This window comes from Solanum dulcamara, chromosome 8 (assembly GCF_947179165.1).
Source record: "Solanum dulcamara chromosome 8, daSolDulc1.2, whole genome shotgun sequence".
In the NCBI taxonomy this organism is placed as follows: domain Eukaryota; kingdom Viridiplantae; phylum Streptophyta; class Magnoliopsida; order Solanales; family Solanaceae; genus Solanum; species Solanum dulcamara.
The window spans coordinates 67946570-67971006 of NC_077244.1; the positions used below are offsets into that span (position 1 = coordinate 67946570).

Genomic DNA, 24437 nt, shown 5'->3' on the forward strand with positions numbered 1-24437 from the left:
AAGTTTTATATGAAGTTATACATTATAAGTTGTGTAAAATTTTTAGGATATAATTTTGCTAGACAAAAAACTTAAAGATTAAATTAAACTTTTGTATCTAGTGGCATAACTAGACATAATTTGTATTATATTATGATACGAGAGAATAGTATATATAAATTTATAAGGAGCAAGAAGTAGTTTCTATATTTCAATTTCAATGTGCAAGGATAATTTAAGAAAATTTGTGCAATGACCCAAAGACTATTGGGATGGTCCATTGACGGCTGAGTCCAACAGCCCAAACATAATTTGTGAAGGGGACGAAGCTTTTAAGGAATATGCTTCTTCTTTACCCATGGAGAATCTCTTGAGGGGACTTTCCGAATCCACCATTGAATGCCTACCCTTCTGCAACTCCATTTCACTGCAATGAGTTTTGGAGCTCACATTCATTGTAGAACTTCAAAACCCTAAAGCCTTGGTGAAGTGCCAAAACTACTTTTCTGGAGTTCTGTTTTCACGCATTGATGCCTACTCCTCGCGTTCTCTCTGCTCTTCGCTGCTATCGCCATCGTTATCAAGGCTCTTATTCCCTCTCTGCAGCCCTCGATAAATTTGATTTTGATGCTTTTCACACTTGTTCATCCGATATTCAAGAAGAAACTAAATCTCATTTCGATGCTTATCATAGATTTCAATGCAATCCGTGCTCAAACTTCAGGGGAGGTCAGGGGCCTTCATTCGCACTGCGCAGTATATTCTCGGTTAATTCTTCGCGAAATGTGTTATCGTCTTCGATTTCCAGAAATAGTAGTCACCTGTTCCTCAGCCGCGGTGAGTGTCCTTTCATCATTACTCGGATACCAATTCCGGAGAAACATATAGTTCAACAAATAGAGTTCACTATGTGTTGTGTTTTAGAAAATTGCTCTTTGCAGGTTTGATTACTAGAGCTAAGAAGATAAAGACGATAGAGGTGGTGGATGATCATGGGTAACGTGTGTTGTTCTCCTCATATATGATGCTCCTTTTGTTTCCTTTTTAGACACAATTGAATAAATAGCCTTGCTGTTTCTTAGAAATCTGCAAATTTAACCTTATTATGTTGTTAGCATAACAAATCCCTCATCATCATTCTATATCCCTTCACGTAGTGTAAGGGGAAAGGTAACTTTCTAACTTTCTCCTTATTAATTCAGGATGTGGTCTTTTTGCTTGGTTTTGGAGTTCATTAGATAAAAGACCAATTGTCGCTTTGTTGGAATATATGAATGGCTAAACATGAGTTTTATACCTATTAATTCGGGATGTGGTCTTTTGCTCGATTTTGGAGTTCATTAGATAGAAGAAGAATTGTCACTGGGTTGGAATACATGAATGACCAAACATGAACATGTTGAAATATGAAAAGTAAAACAACCAGAGGAAACATTAAGGATATCTTGTATAGTAGCTAAGTTTTCTTAAATTAAATTGAAAAAAGTTGTTTTAACTTTACCCATTGAAGACATCATCTTAAGAGTGATAAGCATGAGTTTTCTTTAGCCAAATTTTGGGTTCATGTGGCCAATAGGAAAATACATGATACAAGTATGTATACTTGCGTTCCCATTGGGATAGTTGATTTGTTGAGGTTATAATAGTAACAATCCGGAGATCTCGGGTTTGAATTCTAACTACAACACAATGTAAATCTGTGTTTCTCAATGCTTCTTGAAGCCAAAAGAGAAATGAAAAAGCGACAACTTTCATGGGGTTTGAAGCAGAAAAAGAGAAGTTAAAAACTTGCTTATTTGAAGTAAAGCTTACAGTTAATAGATAATTCAAAAAAATTATACATCTATTAATTTGGTATCATGATAATCAACTTGCTATTAAGATAACTAGTATCAATATCTAATGACAATTCTAATCCAACTCCTCAAAGTTGAGATTTGTGTACAGATTTCAAGCATCCTCTTTGTGTTCTTATATTATAATATTATACCTTACTATTTCAAAAACATAAATTTTAAGAACCAACATCTTTTTGTTTGGATCACTTTGCGTGTTTCTTTGTAGCGCATGACCAAGACTCATGAAGTGATAGCTTCTTTTCAAATCACTTCATCTCTTTATACAACGAGATGATGGATTTGTTTTTATATGATGACCGTGGTGTGCGGGCCAGCTTTCGCACACCTCAACTAATTCCACGGAATACCTGTCACCTCCCACCAGTAACAGTTATTGGATAACTTTGTTCACCAAGGCTAGGACATATAAGAAGAATCACCTAGTGTTTTTTGTCTCCGTTGGGATTTGAACCTAAGACCTCATGGCTCTCAACCACTTCATTGACCACTAGGCCACCCCATTGGGTGCCAACGAAATGATGGACTTATATAACACTGATGTATCTAAAAGTAAAAAATGAGAAGTGAAACACACAATTTGTGAGGAATTTAAAAATATCAAACATCTATGTATTAGTACAACTGTACAATAAAAATTGCATTACAATTAAAGTAACTAATATTTTTTTTATGAAGTAATAAGTAATTTCATTGTTGGCATCAAGAAGATGCAGGATACTAAAAGTTAGGAAGATGAAAAAACTTCATTAGCTCAATTACAAAAAAGACTAAACTATTACCAAGGAGGTAACAAAGTTCAAAAGTTCTCCGGGGAATCTATGGGTGCAAGATTATGCCAACTATATAGATACAATAGACATCTAGCCTTGAGGGAGTGATTTGGAGTGGATAACCTTCAAAACATCTGTTGTTCCTTTCTGACCATACACACCAAAAGCAATAATTTCAGCGTCACTGGCCTTTCTTGTTCATATTGGTTAGGGAGTCCTCTCTGCACCACTGGGTCAAGAATTCTGGCTGGTAGGAAAAGAAGAAGAATAAAAAAAACTAATTTCAGCATCCAATATACAACATATTAGTCCAACTCTTGAAAGTTGAGATTCAAAGAAGCAACCAACTCTAGTTAAAATCACTTTGTGCACCATTGTTTGAAGTAAAGGCTTCTTTAAAGTGCATGGCTTCACTCATGAATCAATTATCCCCTTGCTTCGCATTGTTTCTTTTGTTTAAGCGACAAGTAACGCTGGACTGTAAGATATTTCTCAAAAAAAAATAATAACACTGGACTGTAAGCTCATGCTCCCAACCCTTCTGGGCAGGATAATCTGAAACCTGTGCTTGTGAACTATAACTAGTTGACAAGCACATTAGTCGAGATCAGCACAAGTTAGTCCAAACATCACCATTTTAGAAGAAATATTGATGTGTAAAATTACATGAAGATGAGTTATCAGCGTCACCTTATTAACAGAACATTTAAGTTAAATTGTATATTTTGACATGCATAGGACAAGATTTATGCAATTGATATTCCTAAAGAATACTTACTTTGGGATTTTTGACACAACCACTATGGTACTCTCTACTATGTTCCACTGGAACTCAGTTATCTTATTGCAAGTAATTTAATCATCATTCGAAGGTGTTGCTCAGGGAGGTGATAATTCCATATTCAATCAGGTTGCGCTCAATAACATCAAATGGATTTCGACATGTTTGCTTCATTTGGACTCCATTTGGTCGGACATAGTAGTGTTTCCATTGTGTGGTGGAAAATGACTTCAGTATCAAAGCTATTAATAGTTTCTCTAGATTAAAATGTTTACATCAAAACCTTATCCCGTACAATCGTGACAACCTATGTTGATTAAAAAGGGAAGATATTTCTTAGCTAAAACTATGAATCTCTATATTATGTCTCCATGTAATTTCTTTTCTTTTTTTAATTTCCATAGACAGCGAGCAGTCACAACAGCTTTATGGTGCAATTTTCTTGTCTTCTCCCTGAAGTTTGGGGTCTGGTTTGTCAGTTCCAGCCATGTCATGCTGGCTGAAGTGGTGCATTCAGTTACGGATTTTGCAAATCAGGTATTGCTCATTTTTAAAACTAACATGGCCTGGTATGAGCCAAGTTCCATCTTGAATATTTCATGAATCAAACAAATCTTGATTGCTCGCTTTGTAGGCGCTTCTTGCTTATGGTTTAAGTAGCTCTAGACGTGCACCAGATGCTCTCCACCCGTAAGTCCCGACACCTTGACATTGCAGACATGCTCCCCCCCCCCCCCCCTCCTTTTTAATCTGTTGTATTTGAATAGAGCACACTTAAAATCTGTGTATATAACACTATTTTCTTGCATTGCAAAGTGACAATATTTACCACTGATTTGGTGAATGTGCAGCTGTAGCATACAAAATATTTGTTTTTCAAATATACATGTCTGGCCAAAGCTTTAACAACAATAAATCAAACACATAATGTTCGATTCGATCTTACACCAATGTAGTGGAAAAGTTTCTTTTTATCTGGTGACATGTGTTTCCGAGGCTTAGAGGCTGATTAACTTGTTGAACTTACTTTTATCATTTCAGATACGGCTACTCCAAGGAGAGATTTGTATGGTCTTTGATATCTGCTGTTGGTATCTTTTGTCTTGGTTGTGGTGCTACTATAGTTCATGGAGTACAAAACTTGTGGACTTCTGAGGTACTTTAATTGAACTGCAGGGATCCATCATATGTTATTGAATACTGTGCATTCACATCAACTAGAACTTTTTCTTCCTATGTATTTGTTTCAGCAACCTACAAATATTGGATATGCAGCACTGGTGATTGGTGGGTCATTCATTATAGAGGGTATGAATTCTTCTCTAATAAAAATAAATAGCTAGAATGTTTGTTCCTTTTATGTTTTCTACCCCTTATCTCACTCTATATATATTCTTTCCGGACCCTGGATTTCTTTTAGGTATTTCTCTCGTTGTGGCTATTCAAGCTGTCAGAAAAGGAGCTGCTGCTGAAGGAATGACAGTGAGAGATTACATTTGGCGTGGTCATGATCCTACAGCTGTAGCTGTCATGACGGAGGTGATCAACATGCTTTCTTGAGCTCCTACTCATGATCTCTTTGTCAGTGATGTGTAATGTGATGTTCAATTTGTAGGATGGTGCTGCAGTTACAGGCCTAGCCATTGCTGCCGCATCACTGGTTGCTGTAAATGCCACTGGAAATCCAATATATGATCCCATTGGTTCCATTATAGTGGGCAACCTTCTAGGAATGGTATGTGATGTGATGCTAAACCTTAAACTTGTCCTGAAATTCAGGCATTGTAATCTGTATGTATTCTCAGTGTGTGTCAGCATAATTCCAAAGTTCGAGTTCATTATTGGAATGATGATATCGCACATGAATGTAATGATGCTTTCTTAAGAAATCAAGTTCATGAATGAAATAAATTATTGAGTATGAGAAAATGGATCAAAATGCAGCATGATAGATGACGAAGCAGTTGCTCGTTAGCTGGATCAACGCCACCTCCGGATGGAAAGGACAAGGGGCTGTTGGATGTCAATCTCTTTTCTTTTATGATGATTCATATAGCCAATTGTAGCTAGATAGGGATCAAGTAGTTGTTGTTTTTCTGAGCTCTTGTATCTTGATTCTGAAGTTAAGGCTGGCGTCGGAGTAACTGGGGTGACTGTGAATTAGCATATAAGAGAGATGTTGACTGAGGAAAGTGAAATTTGAAGACTCATCTCACAAAATGCTTTCCAGAGTTAGTGATGCACTTTGTGTGATCTTATTGTGATTGGTACAGTGACTGATGACATGGATGACTAAACTTTGTTGTCAGTATTAAGTGTTTGATGCCTTTATGTTTTCCACTGCCTCTTTTTGGAGCGGGAGAGGATGGATGGAGCATATTCTTTACCTGTCATCTCAAACTTAAGTTTTGAAAAAGCGGAGGATTATTGTGTAACAATGCAATTTGAAATGCAGGTTGCTATATTTCTGATTCAGAGGAATCGCCATGCGTTGATTGGTAGAGCAATTGATGACAATGACATGGACAGGGTTCTACAGTTCCTGAAAAATGATCCAGTATGTTGTTTCTGGATCGCTCTTCTCTGCTAGCCTCTTTGCCTAACTAAACCATCCAAACTGTACTTGCTACAGGTTGTTGATTCCATTTATGATTGCAAAAGTGAGGTGATTGGGCCTGGGTTCTTTAGGTTTAAGGCTGAGATAGGTGATGGGATCTGGTTCTTCATTTGTATTCTTCAATTTCTTTAAGGTACACCTTATAATATGTTGCTTTATATTGCAGACTTCAATGGCGTAGTGCTGGTTCAAAATTATCTAGAGAGAGCTGGACGTGAAGAGTGGGCTAAACAGGTTATTAGTTTCGCATGCAAACTTCTTAATTTTTCCACTACACCCTCATTGGGGTTAGGGAGGAAAAAATGCATCCCCTTTTTGCATTTCAATAGCTGACAACATCAATGGATTGAAAAGTCCACCTTTCCTAAAATAGAAGACATTTGATACTTCTTTACCATGCTAATCTGGTGACAAGTCTTCGGCGCTACATTGATGTTTCTCAAGATGACTTCTTTAGGAAGATGTAATTAAAAAATCAACATAAATTCTTAGAATACAATAAAATATAGGATAAAGCCAAAATGAAAAAACAAGTGAGTGTACCAGGTGAATCTGATGTGTTTATAAAAAATAAGGATTCATCATATTAATAATATGAAATACAAACATGTTCACTTGCTTGCAACACACGTAATACATTAGTCTGTCCTGGTTTGTGTAAAATTCTTTGAGTTGGCATGGTTGATTTGACTTGCATAGTTTATTCGTAGTTGCAGAACAATTTTGAAGTTTTGGAGGAGTTGTGTAGTGAAAAATAAAATCATTGATGAAAATTTTAACTATTAGATCAGTTTTAAGTTAGTTTATTGGTAGCTGTAGAACAATTTGAAGTTCTGGAGAACAGAGAACCTTCTCTTACAAAATTAAAGTTTTGGAGAAGCTGGTGTAGTGAAAAACAAAATCATGATTGAAATTTTAAATATTAGATGAGTTTAAGTTTTGAAACTTGCAGAATTGTTGGATATTATTATCTAAAGAAATATGTTGCATATTTTGGGACATCCTAATATAAAAAGATCGAAATTATTTTGGTAAAAGAAGATGGATGGATAGTGCTAAGTTGTATGTTCTGCATCATGTCTGTGTGTTTGTGCTTCATAGTTCAAGCAACGGCCTCCCGTACCCTCAGCTGTTCATCTTTCCTTTAGTTTTTAACTTACAGTTGATCAACATCTGCAAGATTCTTTAAAGCCTACTGTCCTTGAGGGCGAGTCGCATACTTTTATGTAGTCATGTAATTACCTGATAAAAGAGCACATATTTTCTTAACTACATGATTTTGGATCAAATATCTACATTCTGGATTTGTGGTATCTTCTGCAATTCTGCTAAGCTGACCTAGCATGTGACTGATATTACGGATGAATTTTCTTCCATCCATAATAAACCTTTTGGTTTAAGTTGTTTATTTCTATCCAAGAAAATCTGAACTATTTGATTATACATGTGCAGCATAGAGTTCCATCAAGATATTTAACACTTACACATGTTTAACAAATAGGGTTCCAACCATATGCTTACAGCTACAGGTTTAGCAATTAATTTTTGCCGAGGATTTTAATTTAATATTCTATCTGTCCTTGACATGAAAACCTGGACAGAGTTAAGATATATTGCTTCATTGATGTAGGACAATTTGCAAGTTTCTTGACCTTACTTTTTTGCTTTTTTGTTGAAGTGATGTAGTATCTGCTTGGCTAATTGTTCATTTCTTGCTAATACATTGTTGAAGTTCGGTTACCTCATCTCTATTTGATTTTGCTGAACATTGATGCCATATTTTTTGAATTAGCATAACTTCAGCTTGAAATATAAAGACCGTAAATATTATTTCTCTACAAGCATTATTGATGTGTAATAACCAGTTATTTTCTCTTTTCATAATTAGTTTCGGGAGGCTTCAGAGCAGAAGGATGATGCAGCATTACTGAAAATGATGTCAATCTATGGTATGCCTAACTTTGAATGTATGATTGTGAATTGCACCTGTGAAATGCTATGAACTTTCTCTTCTTTCTTGGCAGGTGAGGAAGTTGTCACAGCACTAGGGAGTGAAGTTGATCGGCTAGAGAAGGAAATCCAGGAAATAGTTCCAGGCATTAGGCATGTGGACATTGAGGCCCATAATCCAATTGGACCATCCCCATGAGTATATAACTTGATAAATACTGAGCTATACATAAACTATTTGCTCAAATTATAACAAAATGGGATACGCAATTGATGCATTCTGGGAATATCATTGAGCTTGGATGCTCCCGAAGAAGCTTTCTCTACACCTACAGCTGCGTCGAACTTGTTTGAAGAATTTGTCATTTCAGTGTAGGGGATAATGATCCTCGGCTTGTCTTTTTTCTTGCGAGTATAGAACAGAAACTTTTAATCATTTCCGGCTATGGTTGTGCAAGTGCAAAGCAATTCACTGACATATGAAAGGCACCTTGGAGAGATTTGATGCCCATTATAAGCAGCGTAAAGAATGGTTCCTGGTTATTACTCTCAAGTGTTAGCATTTAATGTATGAACATTAGAGACATCAGACAAGTGATAATTCAAAAAAAGGAAAAATTGAGCCTTCCAGTATGGTTGGTTAAGATTGTCTAGTGATAAGAGTGCAATTTGTGATATGTGAGTTAAATGCATGTTACCGGTTTGAACCCTGCTCACAAACACCTCGTAAGTGGAGAATGGTGAAATGACAGGCTCATTTTCCATTAGTTTCAAACCATGGTGCTCTGGTACTCTGAGATTTCTCGATTGTCAAAAAAATTATGGATGGTTGGTTCAGATCAGATCGTTCCTCCTAAAACATAGTGGTGAGTTGTATTCCTTCTGCAAACTGCTTAATGGGGCTAATATTTATCATCAAAGAAGGTAGATAGTCAATTCTTTTCCTATATTTTCTTATCCTCTTAATCTGCTCAAAAAGTAATCGATGATAAAGAGAAGGGATATGTTCCTATATTCGTTAAGTGCCTCCACGTAAGGCCAATGAAGGAAAAAGCTACAAGGTCAAATTATTTTCAAAGAGTGCTAATTTTTTTCTTATTTTCTTTAACTTTTGCAAAAAGGCAAAGCTTGATGTTTAGATTTAATACAAGTTCCAACAATCTAAAGTACTAAGCCATGAGCATGACAAAAACTTGAAAACAATTGAGAAAATTGGATCTGTTATTCTTTCTATAAGCTTGTCAATATAGTAAATGGTGGCAGAGCGTAAATTTTAGGTCATATTCTATTTAATTGCACTATATATATAAGGGAACACTCCATTAATTGGAATGGAGTTGACAACAATCATAACAAAATATTCAAAGCGCCAAGAGTTCTTGTTCAATAGCTCTACTGACATGTAAAAGAATCTGTTCTACAAATGCTAAATTCAACATTCGACTATTTGGGGCCTGATCTTTTCCACCAAGACCTCTATAAATGTAGGCTTGATTGGATGAACCAAACCTCTGTGTCTTACAAATAGTGTGCAAGGAATACATAGAAGAAATCCCATCTCAACCATCTGCGTTCTCAGTCTTTCTCACAGCGAGCTAGCAGAAACATGAATAGGCAAAGTGGTTCTTCTTTGAGACATAATGGGATATGTAATCTGTTAAAGCTGCAGAAGAGCCAGGAATATCAGCTGGAACAAGTATCTGTGTCTTTCCAGAAGCGATTCTCTTACCAGCGACATTGGCATAAAAGAGACCTGAGATTGCTGGTACGAAAACATCGCTCTCAGAACACATGTAGAAGTCGATTACTTTCTCCAGTTCTGAAGATTCTGAGTCGAGAAATTTTGCCTTCTTGTCAATAGGCATTATGCTTTCCTGCAGTTGTGTTTTCGGAGGAGTAAGATAAAACAAAAATTAAAAGAACACATGGAAGCATAAAGATTCTTGTACTTCCTAAACATAACATCGAAACTTATAATCTAAAATCTATGACAGTAAGGCAAAATATTGTAAAACAGTAAATACAATAGTAAAGAAACCAGACCTTTGTATATGTTTTAGGAAAGAGATCCTTTAATGCATTAAGGCTGCTATCCCACCTTGATTGAGTCAGATATAGAGTCGTATCCTTGTTGAAACCAACTTTTCTCAAGAACATACCAATCTCCTCTGGACCATAGCAGCTCTTTGATTTAAGTGCATTGTCGCCTTGGCAACTCTTTTTCTCCAATATATCAATCCTCAGATCCACTGCAATGAACTGTCCCTTTGACTTTGCACTCAAAGTTCTTAAGCGCTCCACCATGGACTCAACTACTTCGTTAACTTCTGGTTGAAGCTCTAGAGTTCCAAACATCGCCATACATGCAATTGAGTCGATATTACTCTTCTCTTTCATTTTTTTCATGTTCACTGAAGGAAAGTATGTTGCCAGCCTTATATTTCCTTTAGATGTGAAAACTGGCTCAATGTTTTCAGCAATATAATCTTCAGAAACCCTATTTGGGACCTTCACGACAGCAAGACTTCTTGCTGAGACTTCAGCAGGCTGAGTTTTTGCTACTTTTACCACACCATCTAGGCTTCTCACAAAGTGTTCAACATCATAGATGTCTTCAAAGTTCCTGAAAGTCACAAAAGGCCTTATTGAATCTTCAAACTTTGGGTGACTTAAAGTGTGGACTTAGATGATATGAGAACTAGAAAACAACAAAAATTCTCAGATGATCAGCAGTACTGAAAAGCCTTTAGATTTTGAAAGAGCTCTTCAAATATTCGGCAAGCTTAATATAATTCCAGCTTTTACAACTCTATAATTTCCAGCTTCCCAAGGTTATAGTTCTGCAGAAAGAAACTTCTCCAAGGAATGGCTCATGAAAATCATAGCCAATGTCTGCTTCAGGACTCAACCACCAAATTACAGTTATCGGAGGCAAAAGAATGTAGAAAAGTGTCAAGTGTCTGCTAGGTCTTTAAACATAATTAAGGCGCGAGCTTTTCTAAAGCAAAGGCAACACAGTCACATAAATAAGAAAAAACAAAAATTAAGGACAAATAATTATCATATGAGCCAAGAAAGAGAAAAGGAACAGTAGAAGACGAGAAAACACTGGGCAGAGCTTTGTGCCATGTGCAGGATCTCTTTTAATTGGACATTGATAAGCTCTTCCAAAATGGGACAACAACAACATACCCAATGTAGTTCCACAAAGTGGGTCTTGGGAGGGTAGAGTGTATGTTAACCTCACCCTACCTCAGAGGTAGAGAGGTTGTTTCCGATCGACCCTCGGCTAAAGGCCCTTCCAAACTGGGAATGGAGTGAAAATGAAAATAAGGAAGATGTAAGAATATAAATAAAGAAGATTCTGCCCATAGAAATGCATGCAGTATCTTGGCTCATGAGTGAGAGCTTAGTTTCCATCTGGGCACATCAGGCACAAGAAATGTGATGTTCCAAGGGTTTATACAGAGAATAATTCAAGTAACCTTTATGAATGTCAAATACTGATTAAATTCCTTAAATAGTTCTCATTTGAAACAACATTAAAACTCTGCAAAAATAACAAGAGATAGGGAAAACGCATAGAGAACACTGACCTCTTATCCCCAGGTTTGCTCCCTCTGATGTCTGGGATTACAAGAGTTGCACGCAGATACCTCGCTACTATAACTGCATCAGCAATCTAACATGCCAGTTGCCACACAGAATAAGACAATAGAAGAGAAGACAAACATAGACGCAATTCTGTTTAAGTCTAACTCATCCTATAACATTTACAAGAATCTGCACTTTGCTGGCAGCATAAACAGAAAGGCAAAGTAAGGATGTAATATAAGAAGGTGCCAAGTATTCCTCCAAGCCAATAGAGAAATAACCATGATATAAGGAATACAGCAATATCAAGTAGTGGCTTAAAGTTCAGTTCCTATCCCATCCAAATTCCAACCCCTACGCACTGCATATTGGCATAAAGAAATGTGATTGGAGACAGAAACTGTAGTCACAGTGATAAACCACATCTCAACCAAGAAGAATGAACATCAAATATGGATTAAAGAAAGACCCATCAAAGTAACTATGCTGCTTAGCACCCCTACAGAGAAGAAATAAATGCAATTCATATGACCACTTGAAATATTTGAATGGCCTGGAAGCTAGAGCACCTTATGCACACGGTCATTTCAGAAGCAAACAGACCAACAAAAGATGTAAGTTGGACAAGTAATCTTAGACGATTACGGATACCCATAGAGTGAAAAGGAACATATTTCAAGTGTAAACGTACACAAAAAAGCAAGAAAATTAATGTCCAATGTGATTTTTCCACTTATAATAGCTAGTCGTGCCTCATATACTATAGCTTTATAAGGTTTTTGCAAAAACATTAAATGCAACATTGTTGTGCTCCTTTTACAGTTTTCAACACTTGAGTAGGAGATAGAATGGTGGTGACTCCTGCAGTTGAACGTCTTCATGGATCATCCTAGCATTAGTAAATTATGTACAGCACAGATAATATCAAAAGCAAACTGGTAGTTACCATTTGCAGCAAACAATTGCTTGACTATTTGCAATTAGTTTGTTAAGTAAATTTCAGGTAGTTATCCACCTACATACTGCTATTTGATAAACTCAAGATCTAAGACTAGTAAGATACCTGAGAGATATGATATTCAGGACCATTAGTGAGTGAGAAGGTAACAAATCCTTGTGATTGGTCAGCTTCTTCTGTTGGGAAAATGATCGAATAAGGGATTTACAAGATGCTTGAAATAAATTTAGTAAAACATAACCTTAATAGTTCAAGGTTATTAAATCACTCACGAAGAACTGGCTTAGTCCAACAAGGCTTTAGGGATGCACCATCCTTTATCCAAGGGCCAGTTCCCAGGCTCTGCTTACTGGTGCTATGGATAGATATATCAGAATCCACCTTCATCGAGAGGAAAAGGGCCAAACAAAATCAGAAATGTCCAAACAATTACACAAAGAATATCACATAATCAAATGTTGACAGTAGACACTGTTTTATCTGTGTTTTTGGCATAATCATATAGAATCTCCATATGCAGAAATTAATAAGATAAATCTTTTTAGCTAAGGCTAAGCCAAACAACACGGGATCTTTCAGGAAACTATGAAGTCTACTTGGTAACAGCTGCGAAAGTTTGCTACAACTGCCCGCTGGAAGCTGGTGAGATTTTTTGTTGATAGAAAATACTATAAAGTGTTGTGCTATCTCATATCTGGCGAGCTTTACAAAACAAGTTAAATACTGCGTGACTAGATTCATTTCCAACAATATAATGAAATCCAGAAACATGATAGAATTAGGATCAGCGCCGGAGTAAAATCTAAAGCAGCAGCAGCAGAACAAATATCTCAACAAAGCATCAATCGACAAAAATGAAGAGCAGCAGCAAGTGTAATAATGCAGTTGGAAAGGCCACTAATGGAGATATACAAATCAACCGGAACCAAAAGGAGCATAACATCAAATGAACTCAAAAATCAAATAGTTAGAGCATGAATATGAGAGGAATTACTGGATAAAAGTGATCCCTCGTGATCATGTTGCCGAGCATTACAAACATAGTAACAGTAAGAACACCAGCAACAATTTGTCTCGGATCCACTGCCATTTCTCACGGATCCACAAAAGCTCTGTTCACAAGGAATCAAATATGGAAGAAGAAGTTGAAGGTAAAGTGTGCACAGAGCAACATGGAGCAGCAACTTACAGTGTAAACGTGGGAGTTTTATATATAAAATGAATTATTAGAACTTAGAAGCAAGAAAAAACTAAAAATCCGGCGCGACAAATCGCTACTTATAGTAATAAAGTAGAATTAGCAGCAAGTGTAGTAGTGTTATTTGTTGTAATTTAACAAGTTGGATTAATTTAGGGCCAAATGGGACAAGGACGGACAGACAGACAGACAGACAGAGTGGCGCTCCATTTTTATTTTTATTTTTATTTGTTGACGTCCATTTTTCTACCACCGACACTTCTTTTGAAAACGATTCAGCGCCTAAACACAACGCCGTTATCTTTCCGGTCCAAAATTATTATTATTATTATCAAGAGCTAAGTATTAAAGACACTTTAAATTCGGCAATTATTAGTTTTTTTTATATTTGAACTAGTGACAATTTTAAAAATACTTCTTTGCTTGGCTAATTGAATTTAAATACATCTCAATCTTGCACTATTGGTGAAATACATCCTTAATTTCTCGTCAAGTTTAGGAGTGTTTTCAACACTTCCTCGGCTTTTTATTAAGAATCGCATGTTCCTATAAGAGTTTAAAACTACTTGCTATGTCCTGCGGCATATTGGGGGTGTATCTAAATTTACTTAGTCAAGTAGATGAATGTTTTTAAGCATGTTAATAGTTTAAGGATGAAATTAATAATTTGCGCCAAGTTCAGAAGGTGTTTTCGATACTTTTTTTAATACTCCTTCCATCCTAATTTGTGTGAGACTGTTTGATCAGATACAAATTTAAGAAATAAGAAAAGATTTTGTTATATTACCAAATCGCACTTACTTTTAATTGACTTTTTTTCACGTTAAAGTGTTAAGTGAAATCCAATAAAAATAAAATGAAGATAATGCCATTAAATAATTGTCAAATAAAAAATGACATTTTTTTGAGACCAAAAAAATAATAATAATGTCACACAAATTGAAACCAAAGGAATACTAATTTTGAGCATATATTATGGAAATGTAAGGGGGGAAAATCATCAGACTATAGGTATTGCTGCTTTTTTTCTTTGATTTTTTTTTTTACAAATATTGTGTTTTATAGTAATAATTTTTTATTTAATTTAAATAAGTACATATTGCTCAAAAATAAAATTAAAGAACCTAGATCTGCTTACTTTGGCATTCCTTGCTAGTCATTCTTTAGACAAATTATTAATACTCTCACAATCCCAATTTAATGTAAACACTTTTCTTTTTAATATCTCCAAAAAAAATAATGTAATATTTTATATTTAGAAATAATTTAATTTTTTATTTTCATTTTTATTAATGATGACGCATTGTGAAATCATAATGTCCAATAGCTTTATAATAATGGTTGAATCTACTATTACCTTGTCAATGATTTATAGCCAATTAGTCGTATTTATTTTAGATTACAATTCTTTTAAAAAAAAAGAACTTTTTTGTCTCAATTTGGATGTCGATTTATCAATCTTTTTAAAATACATTTTACATAACTACAACTTGTTAAATTAAGAATATTTAAAAAGTACATGTGCAACAACATTATGATAAAAATGTAATTTAAATTCTAACAATGTCATGTAACGTGGAACTGAAGGAGATTGGACGGGACAGTCGTGTGGGTCAATTCGAATTCATGAGAGATTAAAGATATATATATAAATATATATATATATATATATATATATATATATATATATATTAATAAATATAAAGAAAAAAACACAACTATTTAAATAGTTGTGTCTCTTTAGCATTATAAAAAGGGGTTTCACAGAAAAAATCAAGGTATCTTTTCATTTTTTGCAAATTAAAAAGAGCATACACTTATTCTGTTTTTTCTCCTTCTTCCTTCTCCAATTCTTGTAAAGTTTCAAGTGAAGATTCTTATGAAGATTTCTTCTACGAAAAGCGAATAACTGTAACAGATACGTGATTATAGACTGTGGCTTTATATGGTGTAGTTTGTATCAGTATGTGATTACACTGTTAGACTAGTGAAACAATATTCAGTGATTCTGCAAATTATGTGTTTGATTAGATTCTTCAGGAACAAACCAAACAACATCTATCCACCAGAGTTGCACGTCATCTCCGACGTTCGATAATTGAAAATTTTAGTAATCGTACAATTATTGTATAGAAATTAAAATAAATATATATGTAGAAAGAGACGGTGAAAGGAGAAATATTCATTCGTCTCAAATTATCTATTGTATTTCTCCTTTACATATTGTTGATGAAATTACAAGATTACAAATTACAGTTGAAAAATAAAATGAAGAAAATAAATTCATTTCTTGGCTGAGGCGCGGATATCTCGCTCTCTTTAAAGAGATTCAAGGCCACTGCAGCAAATCTTTTCACCGATTCAGCACTAGTCCTCTTAAATTGTCCCCTCCAGGATACAACAATCTTATCACAAAGTGTAACTCAACAAACTCTGGACAAGAGTTGAATTTAAAGATCCACAAAAAAGAACACCTTCCTTCAACTAATAAGAACTCAATGTTTCTTGCATTTCAAAACAAAGAAGACCTTTCTATTTATTGGAGAGGAAAGCATTCAAAAGATGAAAAAAATAATAGAATGTCATCATTAACATTTAGTGCACTATTTACTAGTGATAATTATGTTAAAAGAAACTATCATTTAGTGCACCACTTACGAGTGATAATTATGTTAAAAGAAATTATTATTTAGTGCACCACTTACTAGAGATAATTATGTTTAGAAAAAACATAATGAATTGAGCAATATATGCACTAATGCAAAATAGAATAAAGATGACATTAGATGACATCACTGTCAATGGCTAGAAACAAAAGAAAATGTGGCAATGTAAAATTGTAATTTAATAAAATATTAAAATGCCATACTAACACATATCTTTTTAAAAAACTTAATTAAAAAGGATTTTTTCGATAATTTTGCCCTTATTTTTGTCGTAAAATATGGTCTCTTCATTAAATATTTACTCTATTGAAGTGTTTGGACTATTTTAAAACAATTGCTAATATTAAAGACAAATAAAAAAAAAATTATCTTAAATTTTTTAAAATAACTAATAATTTGAAATAATTATTTTTAAAAGATTAAGACAAATAATATATCTATCTATTTTTTGGACAAAGAAAAGAGAATACTTATAAAAGAGGACAGAAAACAAGGCAACGGTTGTTGAGTGAGGTCGATTGGCTGCCTCATTGAAAAGGTTAGGTGTGCGGACTTATTCGGTCTTCAACACCTATCGATATATTTGGACGGTCCAATATCTAGCGAAATATATTTTAATATAACTTATATAAATCACATAATATAAAGGGTTAGTTATTATTTTTTTTTATTTTTTAATTTACAAAAATTCCTTGAAATCATGGTAATCCAGATACATTAATTTAGTAATTCGGATATATTAATTTAGAGTAATCCGGATACATTAATTGGAGTTTTATGTATCAACAGGTAATATTTAAAACATGATACATTGAACATAGAGATAATTTATGAGCCAGAATTAATGTATCTAGAATACTGAATTAATGTATCCGGATGGAAAGAAGAGATTTTTGTAATTCTTTGAAATGGATGAGAGTAATGAAAAATATGGTAAATAAGGGAGTGTAATTAGATAATTTTTTCTAAATTATATTTTGATTTTTATTTAAAATTAATTTTCACATTTTAAAAATTAATTCACAATTTTTTTTGGTCCAAATTCACATAAAAAAAATCATAATTTCCTCATTCCACCAATATGGGACTTAACAAAGACACATATTATTACTTTAGTTTCACTCCCAGCAATTATTCCTTTGATTGAATAACTACAGATATTTCTTGTTCATACTCTTTTCTTCTTCATTTTACTCTAATCTATATTTGAAAAAAAAAGAAAAAAAGAAAAATCTTCTAGTTACATCACATACTTTATCTGTTCTTCCAAGAATGTGGGAATGTCCTTTCTTAAAATCAATCAAATCCATCACATTTTCAAATATAGTAGATTACAACTAAAATTCTTGTTATATGCTTTTTTCGTTCTAGCTTCAATGTTTCTTCCATTTGTTTGAAAAGTAGACATAAAACTAGTTGTGAAAATCACTATATTGTAAAAGTGAGTTTTATCGTCAACTTTTTTATATACAAATAGTGAGAAGAGTGCAGTGTAAGAAAATTATATTTTGAAGAAAAAAAGAGAGGATATAATTTCATTGAAGTACAAATAAGATGATTCCTTTGGAACAATTAGACATCTAAATATACAAAATATAATAAGATGGTTTGTTTTTTCTTGTGATTTTTTTTCCAGGTTGATACAAAAGAAATTAATGATGAAATCCATAATCATTGTATCATGTTATTTTGTTGTCATATTTTTGTGCTACCATGCTTCAAATTCTTCTCTTTTCTTTCGAGAAAGGATTATCGAAAACAACCTCTCTACCCCACAAAAGACAGATCTGTGTACATTCGACCCTTCCCAAATCCCACTTGTAGAATCACACTACTGGGTATGTTGTTAAAATTAATAACAAAATTCCTTGCACGCAATCACAATACTCCTAAATGCCCAAGTATTTCTTTGTTTTTTTTGAACAAAATCAAACCAAACCAAATATTATCGAGAAATGGCAATTAGGAAGAAATGAGCCTAGAAATGACAATATGTACACTTGTAAAACTTACATACCAAGAGCTGGTAACAGATAACAAAAGAGTTGACACAATGAACAACTAACTAGCCTGATTGAGGCTGAGAAGATAAATACTCTTTCACCATCAAGATTTCACTGCACAGCTTTTTAGGCACTTGTTGTAATGCTTTTCCTTCTTGCCAGGCTTGTCCTACCATCACTCCCGGGCCCGCATGACGTATATATATGACTATCTCATCGTTAAATGGCCATGGATGCTCCGCTGAGATGTTAGAACACCTCAATTAGGTAAGTAATAAACTGCACTAAACGAAACAACAAAGAAAACTCTGCACGTATTGTATTTCTTTAGTAGCAACATTTAACAATCTAATCGAGTAAGAAACCTACAGCATCTCAACCCCCCCCCCCCCTTTTTATTTTCTATGGGAATTGGAAGAAAAACAGAAGCACTAGTAGATTTGGTAGCTGACAGTCAGAGATGACAGTGAAAGCAAGAGGAGCATTTAAAGGTCTCTAAGGTTGACCTACACAGAAACTTCATGCATAAGATTTTTATTGGTAATATCCATGACATAGAGAACATAGTGGGATCATAGGGTCTACGAAGTTTTCCCTGCCAGGAACTGACTAGATAAGGTTTTGAACTAGCCAACTTGGCAATACAAAGAAAATGAAATCCAAACAACTATAGGACTCACTACCAAGCCTGGTATTTCAGGATATGTAAATCAGTAGGGAAACAATTGTTCAAGAATGGCTAAGCTAGATAGGCCACTGAAGTGCAAGAAAATAACAATAAAACACAAACTGCATATGGGGCTATTGGGCAATATGTGGTTTGCATGAGAAGCTCTCTAACCCTGTTCAACAAGAAGCCTGAAGTCTGATGCAATAACTCTCACCTGGCTTGGGGAAACCATGAGGAAAATCAGGGAGATCCAAGATTCCATCTTTGAATTCATATGCTAAATCACAAGGCTCTTCTGTAGACATTACTTCTTTGAGTTCACTATGCGTAAAGTACAAAGGATAAAATGACTTTGAGAGCCCAGAGAAAACTGATTCGCCTGCATAATGTGGATGATTGGTTAAGAAAATATACTAAGCAAATCAATTGTGCAGCAATCATATCATTATTTAATCAATGGTTAGTATGGAACCTAATAAGCTGATTATTGTATGTTGCCTAAATCTAATATATTGTTCCTGACCGTTATCAGACATATACTCCTTCCATTTTCATTTTATGTGACTTGGTTTGACAATTTGACTGAGGCACAAAATTTAAGAAAGTAAGGAAGATTTTTTAATCTTGTGGTCCTAAACTAAGGGTGTGTTTGGTAAAATGTTTTCTGATTTCTCATGTTCAGTTGGTGAAGATTTTTGGAAAATATTTTCTCCAAGAAAACAAGTTCCTTAAAAATGAGGAAAATGAATTCCCTAGTGCAAGTAGAGAAAACAAGTTCCACAAGCGGCATTTTCTATTGATTCTGCCCTTTCCACAGACAAACATACCTCATCTTCACCCCATAGCCCTCATCCCAACCACCTCACAACTTACCCCTACTCCACCTCCCATAATATTTGTCTAGAGTATATACAAATGCTTTTAGAACAAAGTTTTTTGCTTACATACCAAACACAAGATAATAAGTAAGAAATCCACTTATTTTCTTAGAAAACATTTTCCTTCATACTGAACACACACCCTAAATACGTGAGTAATGTACCAAAATACCAATTGAATCTTGTGGTCTTAAACACGTCACATGGGATGTTGGAATGAAAGAGTTACTAAATATAGAAAGTGGCATCATTTCCAAATGGACTAAAATGGAAAGTAAAATACGTAATTTAAAGCAGAGGGAGTATCATATTTCTGAGATTGCTGTCTTCATAATAATAAAGCAGCATTTCCAAGAGAGCATAATACTCGACATGTAAACAGGCAAGTAACAAACTGCAAAAGAATTCTCAACATTACTACTGAGTAACAAAATGCAAAAGAATTCTCAAGATTACTACAGAGTAACAAAATGAAAAAAGCTTGAAACATAGAACTTTCTCTGGAGAAAAATAATTCAAAACAAAATGTTGTTGGCGTATAGCTGAAGATAGCTCTTAATTAACTTACTAATGAGTCGTCCGTATGCCTTCCCATCACCAGTGCGAAATACAACCTGGCATAAAAATTAGTTCATGAACTCAAGTATTAGCACCAAATTACCAGAGTAGAATACCTCCAAAAATCAGTCCAAAAGACACCAGTTAAGGGGTATAACCTTTTTGAAGAAATTTAACCAGGCAATCTGCAGTGGCCCTGTTGACATTTCGAAGTATCTTAAAATCATTCACTGAATATTGAATTGAAAATGACATACACTGGTATGTTATTAACAGCAAGTGGAATACAGGCCCCGTTAGAGAAGTAGGACAGGTTGCATCAAGGATCTAAAGATCATATAGCACAACCATCAGACTCTCCCTCTATGACTACCCTCACCCCAAATCAAATATGTGAATTATCAGTCAAAATCCCTCTAGAGTACATTGTGACTTTCAAAATCTGGTTCATCTTATTGCTTGAAACATCATATGCTAAGGGCAAATAGAAGAAAGACCAGACCACCAATCTTGGCTAAACCTGGACAGCATTTTATCATGGTCCAGTATTATTAGAAACATAAATCGGAGCATAGAACTATTTGGATCATGAAATGACAAAAATCAAGATAAGTAACCTCCGCTCGTTCGGCACTTCCAAAATTCAGCAACTGTATCAGTATTTCCAGTTGCTAGCAAGCTAGATGCACTTTTCTCTACCAGTTTTTGATTATCGTACCGTGTGCCAGCTATCCCCCAGGCTTGTGATATCAACCTGCTTGAAGTTAAATTAAGGATATGAGGAGCTACTGTAGCACTAACAATTGTGTGCTATGTTATGTTACAAAAGCTGACTACCCCTAGGATGGGTTATCTTTAAAAAAGACATAAATCTCTTGAAGTGTGAACATAATGATATGTTTGAGATGTAAAGATATGTAATGAACATAGCAAGATTCTTGGTGGGGGGAGGAGGCGATAATCATGCTGTTGCTTATAGTTGAAGATCCTCCCCACTTTAAGCAATTGTCAACTTCATCACAGTAGGTATTCTATGATTCTACTAGCTAATAAAATCCATAAAAGCAAGTCTTTATCATAAATTTATAATAGCCATAGATCACAACGCAAAAGGATGGCCAGAGGGTTTAGATAGCAGGGGAGTAATATCTCAAAATGTCTAACCATGAACGCAGTAAAGAAAAGCCAATAGTCCCTCCAATTTATACAGCTAACGTTTACTTTCCTCTAATCAAATGTTTCATAGAATAAACTCTCACTTCTTTCAAGAATTCAAAATCATTCAAATTTAACCAAAATGTAGTTTTCCTTATGACACTGGTGTCACCTTGCCTATTAACGTAATACTATCTTCTACTCTTATCAATATAGTATATAAGTCATTCTATCCTATTAAACTTCATACTCTCAGTCCAATCATACAAAAGGGACAGAGGGAATACTCTCTGCTTCATGAAGCACAAGTCATAAAGGCAAAAGAAGTAAGGAAACCAAGTAACAGAAAGACCTTGGGTTAAGCAAGGACAACAGCCTGTGCCTCCTTTCCTCTGGAATATCCTCAATTTTCTTCCTAATCACACAACAAATAACAAGATTAATGAGACTAAATAATTCTTTAATTGCTACTATGCATCAAATCTACTAATCGACTATCAAAACAAGTCAGTAATAGAGATTCACCAGAGATAAGAAGCGGGATTATAAGAAGATGGGTCCAAAGGAATAAGCTCCATGGGAGGGTCGAGGAAGGTGACTACATCCTGTTCGTCCAAGTACACTATCTTGCCATTCGGTAACACTTGGTAGGGTTTTTCATCCCACGGTGAGGCAGAGCTGGAGAATGAAGACGAACTTGCTCGTACGGCGGCGCTGTGGTTTGCCAGAAGCGAAATTGACAGAGACCTCAAAGTGCCGGACGGAAGAGCTGAGCCAAACTTTGTGGAACAGAAATGGAAAGCTGGCTGCCGAATTTGGCAAGTGATTATTTTTGGGGAGAAGACCGCGAGGCTAAGGGCGAACGCCTTCTCTGGGGCAGCTGCTGCCTGAGGATACTGCATTGTTAATGCCCAAGTTTAGCGCAGTGAAAGACATTCAAAAAGTGTTACATTTGTAACATACGTATTGCCTTTTATCTTATTTTTCACTCTTAATTTTACTTGTTATGGACCTTCTTTTTTTTTTTTCAACAGAAATTATCATCTGTTAATTCAATTTTGGAATATTCTTTCCTAAAGAAAATTCAGGCGACAAAAAAGTTGAAAATTTAGCTACGTTATGACTTATGAGTTTCAACATCAAACCCTCTAAAGATAATAAAAAAATTGAAAACTTGGCTACGTTATGAGTTATAACATTAAACCTTCTAGGAATATATGTATATACAAACATAATATGCTCTAGATATATAGACATATTTCAAATATCTTTAGAAACAACATCCATATTCAAAGTAGTATTCACGTTTTTCTTCAATATATCTATTATATCTTTCGCATCACAAAAGACATAGTTTCCTCCATCCATGTTATATTGTTCTTTTTACCAATTTTCTTATTGCAAACGCTTTAGCAATCATAGTATGACGACTCACCACGTCATCACGCCACATAAGCGACACGTAAGTGCCACATGGCACAAAGTTGTCCATGTGGAAGCCTTACATAGAAAAAATGTTAGTCCATAGTGGAAAGTTCTAAAGACATGAATTTGCATGAAAAATTCTTAGAACCTTCTAGTTGTGTAGAGTATTATAGATAGATGACTTATTTGTAAATATAGAGAGACTTGTATAGAAATTATTATTTGCACTTTAGCTCCTAGGAATTAGAATAAATAGAAGGGGTCATTCATTTGTACATCAATAAAGCAACAAGAAATCTTCCAAAGCAATATACAAAACCTTCTTCATAAAAGTTCTCTTGTCTTTCTTATAATCTAGCATTCCCTTAGCGATCTAGCCAAAAAGTCTTAGATCTTAGTGAAAGTCTAAGTCCGTGACAATAAGCTTCCCAACGCCTGCCTTCTTTGATTCAAATTGTAACTTTGCATCAACAAATAATTCTCTTGAAAATTACCATTTTAAAAATACTCAATCATTATATCAAGATATTCATTATATTCAAATAAAACTTCCGCCACTATATCTAGAGGGTCAGTTAGTTAGTTATTAAACCTTCAAGCATTTCTAGACTTTCGAGTATGCCACATTATTATTACCGTCAAATTTAGAACACTAGCAGAATTATAATTTTTTTTGTTGTACTAATCTTATCGTTCTACTACAAAGAAAAATCAATAGTATTAATAATCATTGTGACGTATACTATTATCTGCATAGTTTTCAAATATATAAATTTATTTTAAATTTTTTTAAAATTTCATATTCAAATTTAGTGTCAAAATTAAATTGTTAACTCTAAAAAAAAAAAGCGAAAAGTAACCCATGAGATGGTATAGAGGGAGTATAAAAGTAAAAATTTGGCCCATTTCCTTATATTGACAGGTATTGTGCGCAGGTACTCATCTCATCCGTGACTACAAAACACAGCCGAGAGAGAGAAAGAGCACGAGCGATTCAGAAAGAGAAAGTAAAAGCAGCAAACAAATGGCTTCTAACGCAGCTGCACCGTTTTGGAGGTCGGCAGGGATGACTTACATAACATACTCAAACCTATGCGCCAACCTGGTCAGAAACTGCCTTAAGGAGCCTTACAAGTCCGAAGCTTTGAGCCGTGAGAAGGTTCATTACACCATCTCCAAATGGGCTGATGGCAAGCCTCAGAAACCCAGTAAGCGACCTCTCTGTCTCCTTTTTCCCCTTTCGATTAGGAAACTAAGTTCAGATCTTTGGTTTCCCCTTATTTTGTGTATCAATTTATGTTAATGTTTCTGTAATTGCTTTATTACTATTCTTCGGATGCTATTATCAGTGATGGGCATTTCTTTGCAGGGAGTTG

General features: G+C 34.7%; 3 protein-coding genes across 5 annotated transcripts; 1 reads left to right on the forward strand and 2 right to left on the reverse strand.

Moving 5' to 3' along the window:
- Positions 1-208: 208 nt before the first annotated feature.
- Positions 209-8819, forward strand: LOC129899151 (metal tolerance protein C4). Of its 2 annotated transcripts, XM_055973982.1 has the most exons (13): positions 209-816; positions 921-975; positions 3794-3926; positions 4024-4079; positions 4431-4545; positions 4640-4697; positions 4810-4928; positions 5005-5124; positions 5845-5946; positions 6022-6094; positions 6173-6240; positions 7895-7955; positions 8031-8819. In XM_055973982.1, exons 1-13 carry the CDS (start codon positions 510-512, stop codon positions 8153-8155), a joined length of 1392 nt encoding a protein of 463 aa, XP_055829957.1. In that variant the 5' UTR covers positions 209-509; the 3' UTR covers positions 8156-8819. The 2 variants fall into 2 exon arrangements, with proteins under 2 accessions (XP_055829957.1, XP_055829958.1); XM_055973983.1 differs by lacking the exon at positions 5005-5124.
- A 420-nt stretch (positions 8820-9239) lies between these two features.
- On the reverse strand, positions 9240-13875 carry LOC129899032 (protein MANNAN SYNTHESIS-RELATED 1-like). Of its 2 annotated transcripts, none has more exons than XM_055973784.1 (6): positions 13503-13875; positions 12781-12889; positions 12614-12681; positions 11553-11638; positions 10000-10579; positions 9240-9830 (listed from the first exon to the last, which is right to left on the reverse strand). In XM_055973784.1, the coding sequence occupies exons 1-6, from the start codon at positions 13596-13598 to the stop codon at positions 9552-9554; spliced, it is 1218 nt and encodes a 405-aa protein (XP_055829759.1). In that variant the 5' UTR covers positions 13599-13875; the 3' UTR covers positions 9240-9551. The 2 variants fall into 2 exon arrangements, with proteins under 2 accessions (XP_055829759.1, XP_055829758.1); XM_055973783.1 differs by having other exon boundaries at positions 12614-12684; positions 13503-13873.
- A 4315-nt stretch (positions 13876-18190) lies between these two features.
- LOC129900620 (uncharacterized) lies at positions 18191-22590 on the reverse strand. The gene is made up of 7 exons (XM_055975632.1): positions 22162-22590; positions 21989-22051; positions 21099-21235; positions 20640-20677; positions 20492-20537; positions 19260-19424; positions 18191-18616 (listed from the first exon to the last, which is right to left on the reverse strand). Exons 1-7 carry the CDS (start codon positions 22536-22538, stop codon positions 18438-18440), a joined length of 1005 nt encoding a protein of 334 aa, XP_055831607.1. The 5' UTR covers positions 22539-22590; the 3' UTR covers positions 18191-18437.
- Between the last annotated feature and the right edge of the window lie 1847 nt (positions 22591-24437).